This window comes from Pinus tabuliformis, chromosome 1_2 (genome assembly GCF_031772625.1).
Source record: "Pinus tabuliformis cultivar Carrire ecotype Pingquan chromosome 1_2, CPIR1, whole genome shotgun sequence".
Classification (NCBI taxonomy): Eukaryota; Viridiplantae; Streptophyta; class Pinopsida; order Pinales; family Pinaceae; genus Pinus; species Pinus tabuliformis.
Window position 1 is genome coordinate 93,959,714 of NC_142298.1, and position 17,969 is coordinate 93,977,682.

At 36.1% G+C, this 17,969-nt stretch overlaps 1 protein-coding gene across 1 annotated transcript; it reads right to left on the minus strand.

Moving 5' to 3' along the window:
* Positions 1–17,108: 17,108 nt before the first annotated feature.
* Positions 17,109–17,501, minus strand: LOC149204613 (secreted RxLR effector protein 78-like). Its single transcript, XM_089397166.1, has one exon. It carries the CDS (start codon positions 17,499–17,501, stop codon positions 17,109–17,111), a length of 393 nt encoding a protein of 130 aa, XP_089253292.1.
* Between the last annotated feature and the right edge of the window lie 468 nt (positions 17,502–17,969).

The window sequence follows — 17,969 nt, forward strand, 5'->3', positions numbered from 1 at the left end:
TAGGGTTTATTATTCCCTTGGGTTTACAATTTCAATCATGGTCAATCATAATTAACCATTATTATTTTAGTGTTTAATTTTGAATTCATTATTAATAATTAATGAATGATTGATTTATATTTAATTATTAACAACTATATAATAATTAAATAAACTATTTAGTATTTAAATAATTAACAATATTTATATTAATTTTTTATATATATTAATAAATATAATTAACAATATTTAATATATTAATTTAATATTAATATATAAATTTAGTATATTAGATTTATAATATTAATATATTATCAATATTACTATTAATATTAATATTAATATTAATATATTAATATTAATTTCAATTTCAATTTTAACTTTAATTGCGTAGTATTAATATTTATATATTAATTTAGCATCTTAGATCTATAATATAACATATATTAAGTTGATGCGGACGAGTATATTAACCAAAGCTACCAAATTAATTAGAATGAGTGAAAAAAGTACAAAAATTCGTGCGTTCGATCTGTATATCGAATAATTCGAAAAAAATCGATCTGTTTCATGGTAGCGTCACGTGGATAACCAAAATTCATGGTTAAATTAGGGAAAGGGCTAACGAGCCTGCTATCGGGTATTAAATGCCCGCTTAGCTGCAAGCTCGATAGCCATATAAAACAGACGTGCACGATGTTTTTTCAACACTCCGTCTCCACCGAAAGCTATATGGCTATCGAGCTTGCAGCTAAGTGGGCATTTAATGCCCGATAGCAGGCTCGTTAGCCCTTGCCTTAAATTAGCGTCGCGCGGGTAACTAAAATTCATGGTTTATAATTTATGACACATGCCTAAAATGGTAAATGCAGTGAACCCTTAACACAAAACAAATGTAAATGGCGGCGGGATCGTACGTGAAATGGAAACAAATTGTGACTTGAATTTTCATAGTTGGTTTAAAAAGCAAAGTGAACCAAGAAAGAAGTTGCTTATATATATATATATATATATATATATATATATATATATATATATATATATATATATAGTTATCTTAAGAGGTTTAAAAAGCGGAGTAAACCAGGAAAGAAAATATTGAAGTTGCCCTTATATATGTTTAAATCCTGAAATTTCTTATATATATTTATGTCAAGAAGAATGAGTTTTGAATATTTAATTTTTAAATAGTTATTAATTAAAACAAAAAAAATTGAAATTCAAGAGGGATGTAGTTTTGGGTTTTAAATATTATCTATATATATAATATTTTAAACAAGATTTGTTGTAGTTTTGAGTTTTCAATATTAAGTTTTAATACATATTAATTGCAAAGGATTTTAGATGAGATTATAGAGATATAGTTTACACTTTTGAAAAGAATATAGATTTTGAAGATAGCATAAAAGTGTGGTTGTGGTTTTGGTTTGTAAATTTAGTTTTAAAATTGTTTATATTAATTAAAATGATTTAAATTTCAAAATGAATGGAAAGAAAATAAATACCAAGTATTGGAGTTACATGATATATATATATGTGTGTGTGTGTGTGTGTGTGTTCAAGATGTATACTATCAAAATTTTTCGGAATTGAAATTTGTTTATCCGAATTTTTATCAATTCATATTGAATTCGAATTAGAACTTGGTAACTATGATATCAACCATATTTATTAATGTGTTTGTGTTAGTTATATGCTTATATATTTTTGTAAATTAAATCGTGGAAAAAATAAAGTGAAAATCACGACGTGAACTAGTGTGAGTTGGGGACTTGTGGTGTAGGTTAGGGAAGAGAAGCCCAACCCCCTACTCAGACATGGCCAGTCGGGTGGTAGTGCTCTGCTTCAAGTCTGTCCTGGACTGACTTCAACTTATCAAGACTCCCAGACTTACGCCATCAAGATGCATGTGACCTTGGCCCAAAGTTTTTATATATTTTCAACGTTCAAATGGGGGGAATTGCACTGCTCCACTCATGTAGATTTTTTTTTATCTATTATTAATAACTTTAATTTGAACATTTACCTGTAAGACCTAGATTCATGGTAGCGTCACCCTGAAAAAGACAACCATTTTAGTTGATTGCAATCATTTCCTTGTTTATCTCTTTGTGCTTAATTTTTTAAATAACCTTAATGGATTTATTTTATGTTACTTCTTAATGAATATCAATTCTTGGAAGTGGTTGTGATTTGTAAAAAAAATAGACCTTCTTTACATATTTGATAGCTAGGTTCATTTTATGTTATGTTTAATAGTTTGTTTCATTGTGTGGTAATCAATTTAGAGGTTTTTATTATTGTTGAGTATGATTAAGAATAATTGCATATAGGAGAGTATTTTTGTATTGTTTCTCGTGAATTTAATACAATTCAAACCTTAATGGATTTATTTTATGTTACTTCTTAAATGAATATCAATTCTTGGAACTGGTGGTGATTTGTAAAAATAATAGACCTTCTTTACATATTTGATAGCTAGGTTCATTTTATGCTATATTTAATAGTTTGTTTCATTGTGTGGTAATCAATTTAGAGGTTTTTATTATTATTGAGTATGACTAGGAATAATTGCATATCGGAGAGTATTTTTGTATTGTTTCTCGTGATTTTAGTATAGTAATTAACTATGACATGTAGTCATAGTTAAGCTTTCCATGTTGGAAAAGCCAAAAATGTTATAACCACAATGATATTTGAGGGAACTAAATAAGTTGGTAGATCTTTGATACCATGACAAAAGTTGAAGAAAACAAAATGTGGAGCAGAGGAATTTCTCTCCTTACTCTTCTCTGTATTATAAATCACTTAAATAAGATTACATTGGAAACATCAGTCATAAATGACTAAAGTCAAACTCGACTAAACTCAACTTAACTGAAACTGAACTGGACACTTGGAGGGACGGTTTTAACACCTAACAAGTGGTTGGGATTAGATTCTCCAACACTCCCTCTTAATTACAACCACATAAAAATTCAATTAAGATACCTGGTGGTCTATGTCTTAGCTAGGTTTACAATTAAAAAAAATGACTTCAACTTTTCTTCTTCTCTTTTTCTAGATCCTATAGCCTCTAAATTGTTTCAACTTTTTATTTTTGTTGTATCCTTCAAACCTCAGTTTCTTCATTTGCTAGCGCAGGTCTTCCATTCTTCTAGGCTTTCTAAGAATATCCTGGACTTTTTCAAAAACCATGTTGTATGTGGGCTGCTGCCACATATTATCTTCTGTATTGCACTTTTCATCATCAATCTACTGCAACATAAGATTATAATAAAATAATATTTCTTCAAGACTCCAATACCTGAAAATTTCATTGATTTACTCGTTATTGATGTTGTCTTCAACATTCATTTCTACAACTTCTATGCATACCTCATTTAGACATGGTGTTGCAAGCCATGTTTCAAGAAATTTTAACTGTTCTTCAAAATCATTCTATGTACCTGCACATTTGAAATCAATTGTAAGTGCAAAAAAATCTGCAGAACCACATTGGTTCTGTTCTTTCTGCTCTGCAATGAGAGTTTTTTCCTGTTGCGCTTCTTTCTCCGTTGTTGCTATTGCATCTATCTCTATTTTCTATTTATGGGCTTCCTTCTTTGCTTTTGCCTCTATCTCTGTGTCTATCTTTTTTACTTTTGTATTAACCTGTGCTGCTGCAAACAGGTTGTCTTCAACTGTCTCACCAAACGACATCATGTCAATATGATGTTTCTGTTGCATCACCTGCAACCATTCATCATTACCGAACAATTCTTCATCAAAAGTTACATCAGAAATATTAATTGATGTATTCACCATAGCATTGACTGCTACAATGGCAGTTTCATTATCCTCAGTAAGCTCTATTGCTGGATTCACCAAACTTTCATTAGCAAGCTCGGTTGCTGGAATCACCAAATTTGCCTCCACTTGTCGCTGTTCACAGTGGGGTTCTTGAGCATCTACGTGCTCCTTCTCTCTTTCTTCTGCGACTTCTTCACAAACATCATCCATGTGTGACTAAGCATAGTGGGTTTCAACAATCCATTCATCTGGATGTAGATCTACTGCTATAGATCCACCTTCATCTTCAAGTTCAATACTTCCCCTTAGACTAAAACACCTCTGAAGGGTATCCCAGGCCTCCTTGGTTGTCTTAGCTTCTGAAATCAAGGGAAGAATGTTGTCATCCACAATTTCTTTTATGCATTTCAATGCAAAGGCATTCTTTTGCCTCTTCGCTTCCAGATCTAAAAATATTTCAAACATCTATTGATGTAGTTTTGACTTTCTCAACTTTTTCGTTTTTCCCATTTCTTAATCAATTTTTAACCCAAAAAAAAAAGTAACTCCCTTTTTTTAATTACATTTTTTTAACCCAAAAAACAAACTCTCTTTTTAATTTAAAAAAAAAAAAAAACTTCATTTACACAATATAATGCCCTTTTAACATTAAATGCACCCCATTTATATAAAAATATAGTCCCTTTTCCAAATCACGTGGAGCCTATTTTAAAAGATTGCCTCGACAGTTTATATGAATCTTATCTCACATTCTAATTCAAAAAAACATTAAAGAATTGAAATAAGCCCATTTAAAAAAATACGATCATACTCCTTTGACCCTCCTTTGACCTTTTCTTTTGTGCTCCCGATTGGAATGCTCCTTCCGTATGAAGTCTCGGCTTCAAAATTAGAAGTCTATGTTGACCATTGAGTCCATAGACTCTGCAACCGCTTTTCTTTTTTTAAGAATTACAATAACGCACTGTCAGCCGTTCGAAGGGTGCCGCTTTTCCTTTTCACGATGATGAAGCTTCGGCTCCAGGCTCGTCGCTCGTTGGTTGGAATGCCGTCAACGTTCTTCTGGAAAGAGGTTGGTCTTTCTTTCGAGCCGACGGAAGGAACTGGACATTGCTGCTGCGGTCTTTTACGAACTTCTTCAAACTTCTTGACTTTTCAATGAAATGGTTGCCCCAGTCCGTTGCGGTCTCTTATGAAGGAACTGTACGAATTTTGTTTTTCTTAACGCTCTGTGGGATGAGCAAAGGCCGCGTGTGAAAGAAAACGCTGTAAGTTTTTTTTTTTTTGAAACTAACGCGTTTTCTCACTGTGCTATACTACCAATTTCTGCGCTGCATTAATACGTTCTCTTCAATGATGTAGGGTATACGCCAAAAATTTCTGAAAAAAAATCGGACTTCAAATTGAATTTTCATCCATTGATTTCCCTTTGGCCTTGCCATAGCTGGCTTCTTGGTTTTCTTGCTATTTCTTCCCGAGCTTCTTAAATTTTCTATTGCTGCTTACACTTTCTCTTCACTCACGTTGCTACTCTTTCAAACACTTAGGTTGCTGTTCTTTCAAAAACGCTTAAGCTTTTTCTTCACTCATGTTGCTATTTTTTCAAAAAGGCTTACACTTTCTCTTCACTCACTAAACTCTTTTCTCTCCTTGCTCTCAAGGAGTCTTACACAGGGGGAGCTCTGATACAATGAAAAAAATTGGAAGAGAACAAAATGTGGAGCAGAGGAATTTATCTCCTTACTTTTCTTAGTATTACAAATCACTTAAATAAAATTACATTGAAAACATTCAAACTTGACTACACTAGACTTAACTGAAACTGAACTGGACACTTGGAAAAGCGATTTTAACACCTAACAAGTAGTTGAGATTAGATTGTGCAACACAAATAAATCAAGAAAAATGATTTTAAACATAAAAATACAAAAAATACCTTAATGCTGAACAAATGATTCATCATTTGTGTAGCAGTTCCTGGAAATGGATGACCTGGAAAGTATCTGTTTTATTTATTTGAGGTTTGTGCAATCAACAACTCATTTTTCTAGAGTATTGATAGCCGAAAATTAAGAATTGTTTAACGATGTCAAAAAGGTTTTTAACTTTTGAGGTAGAGGACTTCTTAGCTTTTTGCTTCGTGAACCGCCCTAAATTTTATATAACCGGGGAAACATGGTGAAATGAAAATTAAGTATCGGAAAAATTCCCTAGGCTTGAACAATGATAAACGCTTTCTAAATTAAATGATAATCACATAGTTAAAACACCAGTGCCACTGTATAGGGAGGCATATTGCTTTTAACCATTTAAAACATGAAGTTAAGGTGGAGATGTTAATCATCAGACAACAAATCAAATTTAATGACAACAGTTGAGTTTATAAAAGAAAATCCCCATAAAGTTATAGATCGTTAATGTTGAGCCATTTTGTAGTTAAGAGAATACTCCATAATGGTATGATTTTTGCCTATTTGTTGGTAGTCCTACCTCCCTCCCACAAAAAATGATAGCAAGGTGACTATGTGAGTGTCACAACATTGTCTATTAGAGAAAGCACCATCTAAAAAACCAACCTAGAACTTTTGCTACGCATTCAGGGTTTTATCTTCCTTAGTGTCTGATCAATTTTCTTCGGACCAATTTGTGAGAAATAAGCCACAATCCCAACATTGTAATCCTTACATCCACCCTTATATGTTCTAATATATTTTGATTCCTACATCGCCAAATGCCCAAGAAGATGTAAAAGGGTAATGTACAGGAATCCTTATGTGTCTCAAACCAATGTTTAAGACATGTCTCTAGTGAAACCTCATTCGAAACTGTCTCAATCTCTAAGGTGTAAAGGACTATGTTCTAGACTTCAGAAGCAATTGGGCACCTCAATAAAAAGTGAAGAACATCCTTCAAATTCTGCATACAGAGGGCACAAATGCTAAAGCCTCTTCGAGAAAAATTCTCCCAAATAAAGATTTTATTGTGCAAAGACAACTATCCAAAACACATGAGTTTCTTTGGAAATATACAAGTAATGAAATACCAAACTAGTTACAATACAAGTTATTTAACATTAACCCAAAACTATTAATATTGTATATTGATTAACATTGACGTAATTACGCCGATAGGCGTCCCTCCTATTGGAGTTGGGCACTTTAATCATTTTCTTAATTAATCTTTTTGATCGGATGGCCTAAGTTGAAAGATGCCAGTATATTCTCATAGTCGTAACTAAATCAATGGATAAAATTCGCAACAGTAACTTTCTTGCATATCTGAATCATGTGATTAAATGATGTTTAAATTAAAAATTTACAAACCTTCATTAAAAATTTACCATACCATTTGTTAATTGCCACCTGTTATGATTAAGACGAAGTGGAAATATTAAAAATGGTTGTGAAACGTACAAATCACCATCACCATCCATTTCAATTACCTTAGGAACACCAACAGTTTCAATTCCGCCTAGACATCACTCACCGTTTCAATTCTCCTATATGAAACGTGGCCAGAGGGATGTAAGACATTGATTTAGTGTGGCAATCACTAACAGTTTCAATTTCATATAGCCATAACTTTCCATTTCAATTGGCCTCCCCCATGCAAATGTTTCAATTGGCCTCCTCCATGCAGAAACCACACATTAGATGGAGCGACACATTAGATGAAGCTTCGCTCGAGGGATGTAACATTGTGTATGTCTCGAAAATGTAAGATAGTGTATGTCGGGAACTATGCGTGTAATGAAAATTGATATAGTTGCATAGATTTGACGGATGAATGCATGATCCCCTCAATGACATGGGAAAAACGCTTGTTAAGGGGATATGCCATGAAGGGTGGCCATTATGGATGAATTGTGTAACCCGAAGCGGAGTCTAGTGCTCGCTCTTATATTTTGATCGTCGCTAGATTTTTGCTCCTCGATTCCAGGTTACATCCAAACGAATTCTATGGAGAGGACAATGGAGAGTTCAGGGGAGTAACAGAGAGACGAGGCTCCTTTCCTTTTGATTATCGAGAGATCTTATTTGGAGAGGGAGAAGGAACATAAGTGTTATGAGAAGTAGATGGGATATCCATGATGGGATGAGGGAGAGGATTAGGGGTTGGAATTCCCTGACAGGAAGGAGGCTTATACGGGGAAGGAGAGCAACCCAAAGGAGAGAAATTTGAATTTTTAGGGGAGAAAGGAGACGAGGGAATACTAATCAGAGAAAATCTTCTTGTATTAGAAGAGGGAGATAACTGAAGGTTAGAGAAATGGGAGATACCTGGGATTTTTGACTTTCGGATTGACTCCTTCTTCAGTCTCTCGAAATCCGGATGGATATTTTCCTGAACGAAAGACTTTGAATTGTCAGATTCCTTCCTTCCATATCATCTTCCTTCAGGATAGAAAGGGCACTGCTCTTTGAGATGACCAGTCCTGTGGCATGACGAGCAACGGAAAGGGACTCCCCAGCAGTCCAGCCTTTGTTGTAAATTAATTCCTTCCTAATAAAGGTCTATGTGGTTAGGGAATCCTCCGCGGAATTCCTTTTCAATAAGAATCTAGGCCACCCTTTTGTCTTTTGCTCTCAAACATTTCAAGTCAACATAGACAAACTTCCCAATGGAATTTCCAATATCCGATAATGCTTCTTTTGTCGATAAATTGATTGGAAGGCTAGGTAATTTCACCCATATGAGGTTATTAGAAGGGGTATTCTATAATGGATTGAAACCAATGTTCCAGTTACGGAGGGCTAAGAAACTTCTGCCATGAACCCATGGAAGAGATTGAATGGTTTCTAAGTCCTCCATACTTAGAAAGTGAAAATTGTACCAATTCTTCATTAGTCTAACTATAGTAGGAATACATCCTAGCAAGGATTTCCTTTTGATGCCCAGCAAGGTTCTCATTTGGGAGTCATCCATATCAAGAAAGTGCTAACTTCTAACTAGAGCTCGATTCTTAAGGCTGGAAATTCTATCCAGAAGGGTTATGCTGTCCGGGTTAGTAACAGGGGGAGGCGGGATGGTTTCCATAGGGCGTTGTCTCTGTTTATGACAAGGAAATTCAAGAGCACCACCGTAATGGGCACGTGTTGGATGGCATGATGGAGAGATATGAGCATGTCCGATTTTAGAATGCCACCCTCCCGAAGTTCGGGAGTCCGCGTGGAGCATTTCTACTTCGATGGTAGCTCGGACCAAGGTGGATGATGCAGACACGTCAGACAAATTATCCATCAGGGCCCTCGAAAAAGATCACAAGTACAGAAACCAAGGAAAGGATAAAAAATTACAAGGTGTCAGCAGGCCTTACAAATGATGAAAAGAACCCCGAATGTGTGGAATCAAGTGCAGATGTATGGAGGAAACAGATATCATCAAGGGGAACAAGTACAATCACCAAAAAACGAGAAGAATGTTCGTGTGAAGATTAATATTCCCATAAAGAAACACTGACAAGGCCTAGGGATGTACCGTGCACACCTCAGCCCGGATAAGGTAACGACTAGACTAGTACATGTAAACTGACAAACTCTTTAAGAGGAAGTATGCTATGTCAGCGAAAAGTAATGGACAAAGTAAAAGGCTGACATCATATGAGGGAGTGACAGCGGTGGAAGGCGTGCAATTCAAATACTAGCCAGATGTCCAAATTTTGTCACCCACGTCCATTCATCCACCTGAGAGAGGAAAACCAGAGGGTTTTTTCATCACCCGAAAATCCATAAGGAGGGACTAGAAAAACCAGGGAGATGAAACAAGCCAGGGACAAAAATGTAAGCTGAAAAAATGAGGCCAAGAAGGATACAGAGGGATACAGAGACCTAGTATATCAGAATATAAAAAACAAAGATTCTCCAAATTAGTGGACCAGAAAAAACTAAAATTAGACAAAACGACACTTCTGAAACCTTCCTTTACACATCCCTGTATAGAAACTATTAAAACACTAGACAGTAGCACCAACAACCTCTACAATTGCACCACCATTTCCCTACCCTGAAGCTAAAACTTAAGCAAGGCCGAGAAATGATACATAAATTAGACAACCAGAGCCAGATTTGCTGTCGGGAGGAAGGATCATAGAAATTAATTTTGAAACAGAGTATTGAGCTGCTGAAGAAGCAAAGTGACATAACAAATTTAACCACAAATTTCTTGTAGCTAAAAACTCAGAATTTATGCTTTTTTTCCTTTTAAATGATAGTAGAGGAGTGATAAAAAACTGCTTACCCTAAACCACGCTTTCCTGAGAGATATAAAACCTCTTTGAGCCGTCGAGAACCCCACTTCCAAAAATTTGCTTACTTGTCGAACCCGCATGACCATCAAAGGGATGACAAAGGGATTTTAAAGATAAAAGTCCAGGGTAAAAAGCAGATAGCCACAAGCAGTAAAAAGGAAGAAAAACACTGGTAAAAAAAACTTGCCGTCCTATCCTAGGCCGTAAGACTTGGAAAAAAAACTAGCACAGAGATGGTACAAAAATACACTGAAACAGGCTCTGGACAGCATGAGAAACTGGCATAGAGCGGTCAATAACACAAAGAAAACAAGATCCTGCATAGCATTAACAGGATGAGAGCCCCCTACAAGAAGGCCATAAGGCCGAGAGGCGAAACTCGGATCACCATCAGGCAAAGACCTTTATAATGCTCCTGCCGAGGACACTAGTATAGCGCAGTGGCATGTTGGTTTGACACATAGAAGAAGGAATGCCTGAAGACACTCGACATTCAAACGAGTAGACACAGATCACCTTTGCATGAAATCTGGGTCACAACTCTGGACATGAGGCTTCGCGAAGAACGAAAAAATGTTAGCTTCCACGGGATTGGGCTAAGGTCGTGAGAAACGACACATGTCATGGGCAGGTTTGCCTTGCAGGGTTGGGCTCCTCAGCTCCTCTCTCGGATCCTCAAAAGATGTTTTTCTTTACTCCAAAATTAAAATCTTATTAATGTGTTGATCATTATATAAATATTTTTAACAGATTATTAGAATCTTAACATCTATAAATATTGATTTACTAAATAGAAAACAAAGTATATATGTAAAATATAACATCTCTATAAAATTAAACTTTATATATAACTTTTGAATATCTTTTTAAATTTGAAACATTGTCATTATAAAGATGGAAAAAAATTCTAAATAGTAGTAGTTTAGTAACATGAAAATACAATAAAAAGTAATGATGATTTATTACAAAGTATATATGTAAAATATAACATCTTTATAAAATTAAACTTTATATATATAAATTTTGAATATCTCTCTAAATTTGAAACATTGTTATTATAAAGATGGAAAAGAATGCTAAATAGTAGTAGTTTAGTAACATCAAAATACAATAAAAAATAATGATGATTGATTACATTTGACTTTCCCGCTCCCCACCCGTGTTCGATTCCTGTTGTTATGTCCGTGCTGCTCGGCAGCCTATGAGACTTATGTATGCACTGCACGACAGCATATTATGACCTATACACATCTATACATATTGTAATCTAGCTTTTGTATATACGATATATTGTGAATAATTGTGATTTATGGGCTATATGTAGCTTCTAATAGGGAATCGCCTCCCCTTTTCAGATAAATCAATAAAAAATAATGATGATTTATTACATTGGCAAGATAACTTGTTGCACTTTCATGTCTAGCTTTGGAAGATAGAAAGACTTACATGCATTAAAAAATATGCATATCTACAATAATAGAATAGAGTGGGGAAGAATAGGGACATGTGAATGGACATTGTTGAAAGCAAGGGTGGATGATAATGAGTTACAATTGCAATAGTTAGTTATGTGTATTCTGAAAATGGATATTTTGTAAATAATAATAGTTTGTGGAAGAATAGGGACATGTGAATGGACATTGATCTATTAATTTTTCATTTACATACACTGACATTGTATGAACCTTGTTTTTTTTGCAGCGTGGCATAAGAATCTCAAGTTATCATTGAGATTAATAAATATCTATTGTACATACTCGTTATATGTGTGTGTGTGTGTGTGTGTGTGTGTGTGTGTGTGTGTGAATGAATGAAGATATCTGCTATGATTTATATCACTGTGGTAATGCCATTTTTCTCTCGCAAAGTTACATTCATTGGTTTTCTTTAAGACATTAAAAGAATCTAGCTGCTATGGTTAGAGAGGAAGCAGGTTCTTCTCGGCAATCAAAAGCTTCAGCAAGCCAGCCACCCACTTTTCACCTCAGGTTTGACTGTTTCTTCCTACCTAAGGTCTTGTGTGTGTTGATATATAAAAAGAAACAATCAGGATGCCTTAAGATTTATTTTTCATGTTAATGTGGATCAGTAATTCATTACCAGATAGAATGTACTTCTCATCTGCTCTGGATCTTGACTTAAATGTGCTTGCAATTCATTGAGTGTAGTGGGCAAGCCCTTATTTTCTATGGGGGATGTGTGCACCTTTGTTTCTAGGCATGAGCCAGCTGTCATGATTTTAGCTGGTCAAACAAAGTCGATATTGCATGAAGAAGTGATAGCAATTTAAAAAAATAGATTCAAAGAAAAATGTACAAAGATTCAATTCAGCAAAAAGATATAATATAGAGGAATGAGCTTCATGCTAATCTTCTATTATTCATTCCTGCATAATGCTTTGAAGCATCATTGATTTCAGGAATGTATTTGACAGTTCAATATTTGATGCACTGTTTTATTCGAGGGAAGCGAGCTCTGATCTAGCTCTTGCTTGCTATTCCAGATAAAGTAGCCTTCAACAAGATGAATCATCTGCTTTAGCATCCAGCATGAATTTCTTATAGGTATTGACTAGACAACTTTCCTTGCTTCACAATATAATTCAGTGAAGGGAAATATCTGTGAGCCAACTTCATGCATCAATAGCCACAAAGGACTAAAGCGCTGACTTCACTCTATTTTAGATTTTGTTTATTTCAAAACTAATAACCTATAAAATCAATAAGATGGAATTAGATTCATGTTAATCTTCTATCATTCATTCCTGCATAATGCTTTGAACCATCATTGGTCTTAGGAATGTATTTGAGAGTCCAATATTTGATGCATTGTTTTATTTGAGAGAAGTGATCTCTTCTCTGGCTCTTGCTTGTTATTCTAGATAAAACAGCCTTCAACAGGATGAATCATCTGCTTTAGCATCCAACATGAATTGTTTATAGGTATTGACTGGCCATCTTTCTTTCCTTCACAATATAATTCTGCAAAGGAAAATCTTCTCCCTTGAAGTATCTGTCTAGAATATCCTGTGTTCCAGCTGGATACATTATCTGAAGTAGAGATTTTATGAACAATTAGTCAGAAAACTCTCAAGAATATCTCTGTACTTTTTATGATTCCTATTTTCTGCTTCCAAAGATGACCAAGTTATAACTGAAATGACAGGCCTGCTGAGATTTGGAGACCTCGTTTCATCATTCCTACCCCTCTGGACATTGAAACTACCATGTAGCCTGACTTTGACTGAATTGGCTGAGATATTGGTAAAGTTCATACCTAGGATAGACAGCATGCCCTCCCTTCGATCTGCCATTTGACCCTCTACTCTGCCATGTCTCTCGTTCCACAAAATTAACTGTGCTAGTGCATAATTGTCAACTGCACCAGGGTTTGAATCCCCCAATTCCCCATTATTTCCCCATTGCTCCAAAGGTTTACAAATAAGGCGAAAAACACCTGGGAGGTCAGGCTTTCTAACTTTGTAATGCTTCGACACCCTGTTCCTAGAACAGAAAATCACTTGAGAACCAAACAAAACCAGACTGGACAGACATGCAATCGGTTTGGATCCCAGACCCCCCTTTGTTTCCTCTACGGCTTAAAGAATTGTCAAGGGACCGCAGACCCTTAAGGGAGCCTCGGCCCCTTCTTGGTCCCCGACACCTGTTATTAATGAAAACACGAGCAAAGTTCACAACCCAGATGCCAAGAGTCACCCCTAACCCTCCATGCATCCCCTTTTTCCCCAACAAGTTACCATAAAATGTGGAAATTAAAATACCAGATATCAACAACAGAGAACTAAAGTAAATTCCTTCAGAAACATGTGAAACCACCACCATTCGTTGCTATACCAACCTCTATTCTTGAAGCATTGACGACATACCAAGACTAAGGTAGGCCTGAATTACATCCCAGTTTCCTTTCACAACGTTTGTGGCGTCTTTGTGTTGGTGGCGACAATCCCTCCTCCCACAGGCAAGTTCCTCCCCCCAGCTTCCAGAATTGTCTCCCACAGCCGACTTCCACCTCAAGCCTTGCATGGATGCTCTAGTGTCCCTCACCACCTTTCTCTCTCATTTAACAGCCAGCCTTCCCATTTTCCTTCCCAACGTAGCTAACACATTTTGCCTTTCTCTCCCGGTTCTTCTTGTTGTGCGCGTGTTGGGTCCTTTGGTGGGCCACCCACCAGCACTCACCACTTTCCCCTCACACATCTCTTTGATCCACTCATGGATCTCCTTTCCCATGACACCTCGATCAAAGGCCTTGACTTCATTCCCTGTCTTTTTCCAGAATCTCCCTCAAGGCATCCATACCTTCTACTTGGGTTGTCTCATTCCCGGGGATGTCTCAGCTACAAAATTCCCCGAACGACATTCATGTGCTGAGATAAGGTATGCTATATCTTTGACGAGAACAGTCCTGGACTAACCTTGTTGTTCTCCAACTCTTACTAATTTTTTTCCCAATAAGTACTGTATACTATTAATATTGTATAGTGATTGACATTGACATCATAGTATTTTTAGTATTAATATATAAACTGAATCACCAAATGTATTCATCATCAATTTTTCAAACCTATTCGCAATGCAAACTATCTAACATTAATATAATAATTATTAATATTTTAAATTCATTAAAATTAATAAAAAAGAAAACTAGATATGTCGATTGACTTTAAAAGTACAGGGGCGACTGCTTCAATGACTTTTGATAGATTGTGCACCAGCTTCGACTTCACTTTGAAAACAATTATTCAATGAATTTTTGATAGATTATGCATCGGCTTCAACTTCACTTTGAAAGCAATTTGTAGAATATAACTTCAGATGAAAAAACAGTTATATATTCAATCATGAGGAAGTTCTTTACAAGTCTTTAGATACAAAGACTACAAATATATTTTTTTATCATCATATAATATAGAGTTTTCTTTCATCAAACAAAAACACTGTTGATACAACACACAAAAATATTGCAAAAAACAACCTACTAAGTTCAGGTGTTCCCGCAGAATTCACCAAAAAGAAATTATATGAAAACTATTCATCTTCCTATCTTGCAAACAAAAGAAGGAAAATGTTGGAAGCAACAAAGGATTAAACCAAGTATTCTCTAGGAATTGGAAATACCCCAGCTTTGTGCCATATGTCCTACATTTTGCTGATCACATGAAATCCATCAAGCTTCATACTCAAACCAAGTTTTGATAATCTATCTGCCTCATAATTTAGGTTCCTGCTTATGTGCTGTATTGTGGGGTGACTGCGGGAACTCCAAATTTTCTTGATCTGTTGTAAACAAAATTTTAGGGAGGATTTTTGAATATTATTACATGAACCAACATAATCAATGACAGTCTTGGAGTCACCCAAAATATGTATGTTTTGTGTGTCCAAAAGTTAGTGAACCATAGAAGTCCCCACAAAGCCATCACTTATGCCTTTGTGTTGGTTCCAAAGCCAGCTCCCTAGTGAACATGGTACGATAACTCAGAATGTATATGAATGATGAATCCGCATCCAAATTTGTGGGCCTGTGAAGCACCATCGAAGTAGCTGGTCAGATATACCATCTCGAGAATTTGCAATGGGCGAGTGGGTTGTTGTTTTGGAGCAGATTATAAAACAGATTCAGACTTTTGAAGAATTCTCATCAACACAACCGACACCAGGTCCCTGTGATGGTTGAAGATAATGTCGTTGCACCATATCCATATTTACCAAATGAAAATAGTAGGGATGATTCTTTGTGGGCTAGCTTGGTTGCTCCACCATGTCAACCAAAGCACTATATCACAAATGTACGACCCCTGGTGGCTAGTTTTGTGCTCCAAATGTTTCCAAAGGATGGAGACCTTGTTACATGTTCTAAAAAGATGAGTATTATCCTCAGCAGCATCTCCACATAGTACACAAAAACCTGGGCCAGACCAGTTCCTCTTTTGGAGGTTTTCCCAGGTCAAGTTCTTATTCCTCCAAACAAGCTAGAGAAAGATTGTGTTTTTTATGGGAAGCAGTGGGCTCCAAAATTTAACGAACCATCCATCCCCCGGGTTATTTCTTTGTAGAAAGCGCAGTTGATAGTATGCATCAGCAACCATAATATTATTTTTTGACATTTTACCATTCCAGGTAATTGAGTGTGATGTCTCTTCTCTGTAAAGCCCCGCTAGTCTCATTTCTATGCATATGTGCTTCCATTCATCTGCAACAGAGACCGGAAGATTTAATTGAATTGCATTTTTCTAGATTTGGCAGTCGTTTTCCCAAGAAGCAATAAGTTGGTGCCAGAAGAAATTTCCATTTCGATGGAATTTTTCTATAATGCGATTCAGGATGGGATCAATGTCTAACATACCTCGAATGTGGTTGCGTCCTATAATTATATGATGCCCAGTGCTAAGTTTCGAAGCCAACATTTTAATAAAAGTGGTTTCAAGTTTTGTGAAGCTGCGTCAGATAGCAGAGCCAACAGCTTTGCCGATATGGCCATTTCTCATCTATACTTTAAAGTCTATGTTCCTCATGTATGTTTTTTTTATAATATGGCTCTAGATACAGTTTCCAAAAATCCCGCGCCATATGGGTTTTAAGAGAAGAGCTTGCCCAAAGTGGCGGAGATTGAGGATGCCCCATCCATCCATTTTCTTTGGAAGAGTAATGTACCGCAACTTTGATAAATGATACTTCTTCTAATGCTTCATACCAAAAAAAATAAAATTTGTTGTGATTTCGCCTAATTTCTTAATGATGGCAGCAGGAAGCTAGAACAAGTGTGCCCAATATACACTGAGCTGTGTTGTCACTGCTTGGAATAAAGTAAAGCATCCTCCCATAGAAAGGCATTTATTTTCCCAACCGGAAATTTTCTAGAAGTATCTGTCAACTAGCCATTGCAAGTCCATATTTCTATACTTATAGGGTTTTAAATGAAAACCAACATATTTAAGACCAGAGGAAAAGAAATCAGAAGAAATACCAAATAAGTTAGCAATATATGTGATGGTCTCAAAAATTTCCAGATCATACATTATAACTGATTTGGTTTGGTTCATTTTGAGACCTGAAGCATTTCCAAATCTTTAAAAAACTTGAAATAAATGCAGCCAAGCAAACCTATTAAGAAGCCCCATGATTAGCGCATCATCCACAAAAAAACTATGAAATATCTGGATGTTTCTGCCAATCTTCAGAGGAGAGAAGAGGCCCTTGGCCACTGCGTCAGATATGTGTAGACTGAGTCCATCCAGTGCTAGTATGAATAAAAGAGGCGATAATGAACAACCTTGCCTGAGACCCCTACCATATTTGAAGAAAGAAGTCAGATATCCATTGATAACAACTACAAACTGGACGGTAGTGACACAAGCCATGATCCAGTTTATGGCCGGTGCTTGAATACCGATCTTGTGAAGAACCAGTCTCAGGAACCCCCAGTCCAGACAGTCAAATGCTTTCTTAGGATCGACTGTCATAATAGCAACATCAAGGTGTTTTGATTGGATGGAGTGCAAACATTCCTATGCTATAGCATCAACATCATGAATTTTCCTGTGTTTGAGAAATCCATATTGTTGTGGAGAGATGAATTTGGATAGAATTGGCTTCAAACGATTTGTAATGGTTTTGGATATGATTTTATAGACTAGATTGCAAAGCGATATGGGTTGGAAATCAGAGAAAGTGTGGGGGTTTTCCTTTTTAGGAATGAGGGCGATATACGTGGAGTTTAGATGAGGGTGGATAGAACCCAAATTCCAGGACTCTTCAACGTGGTTTACCAGGTCAGACTTAACTAGATCATAGAAGTGAGAAAAGATTTCCATAGTCCAGCCGTCGGGTCCCGAACTTTTATGACCTTGGAAAGATAGAATGACTCCATGAATTTCTCCGAAAGAGACCGAATTGTAGAGTTCTCTACTTGCTTCTTCTCCAAACATCAA

Excerpts from the sequence above, each read along its gene's own strand:
- LOC149204613 (XM_089397166.1), bottom strand. The coding sequence starts at position 17,501 with ATGACAGTCGATCCTAAGAAAGCATTTGACTGTCTGGACTGGGGGTTC.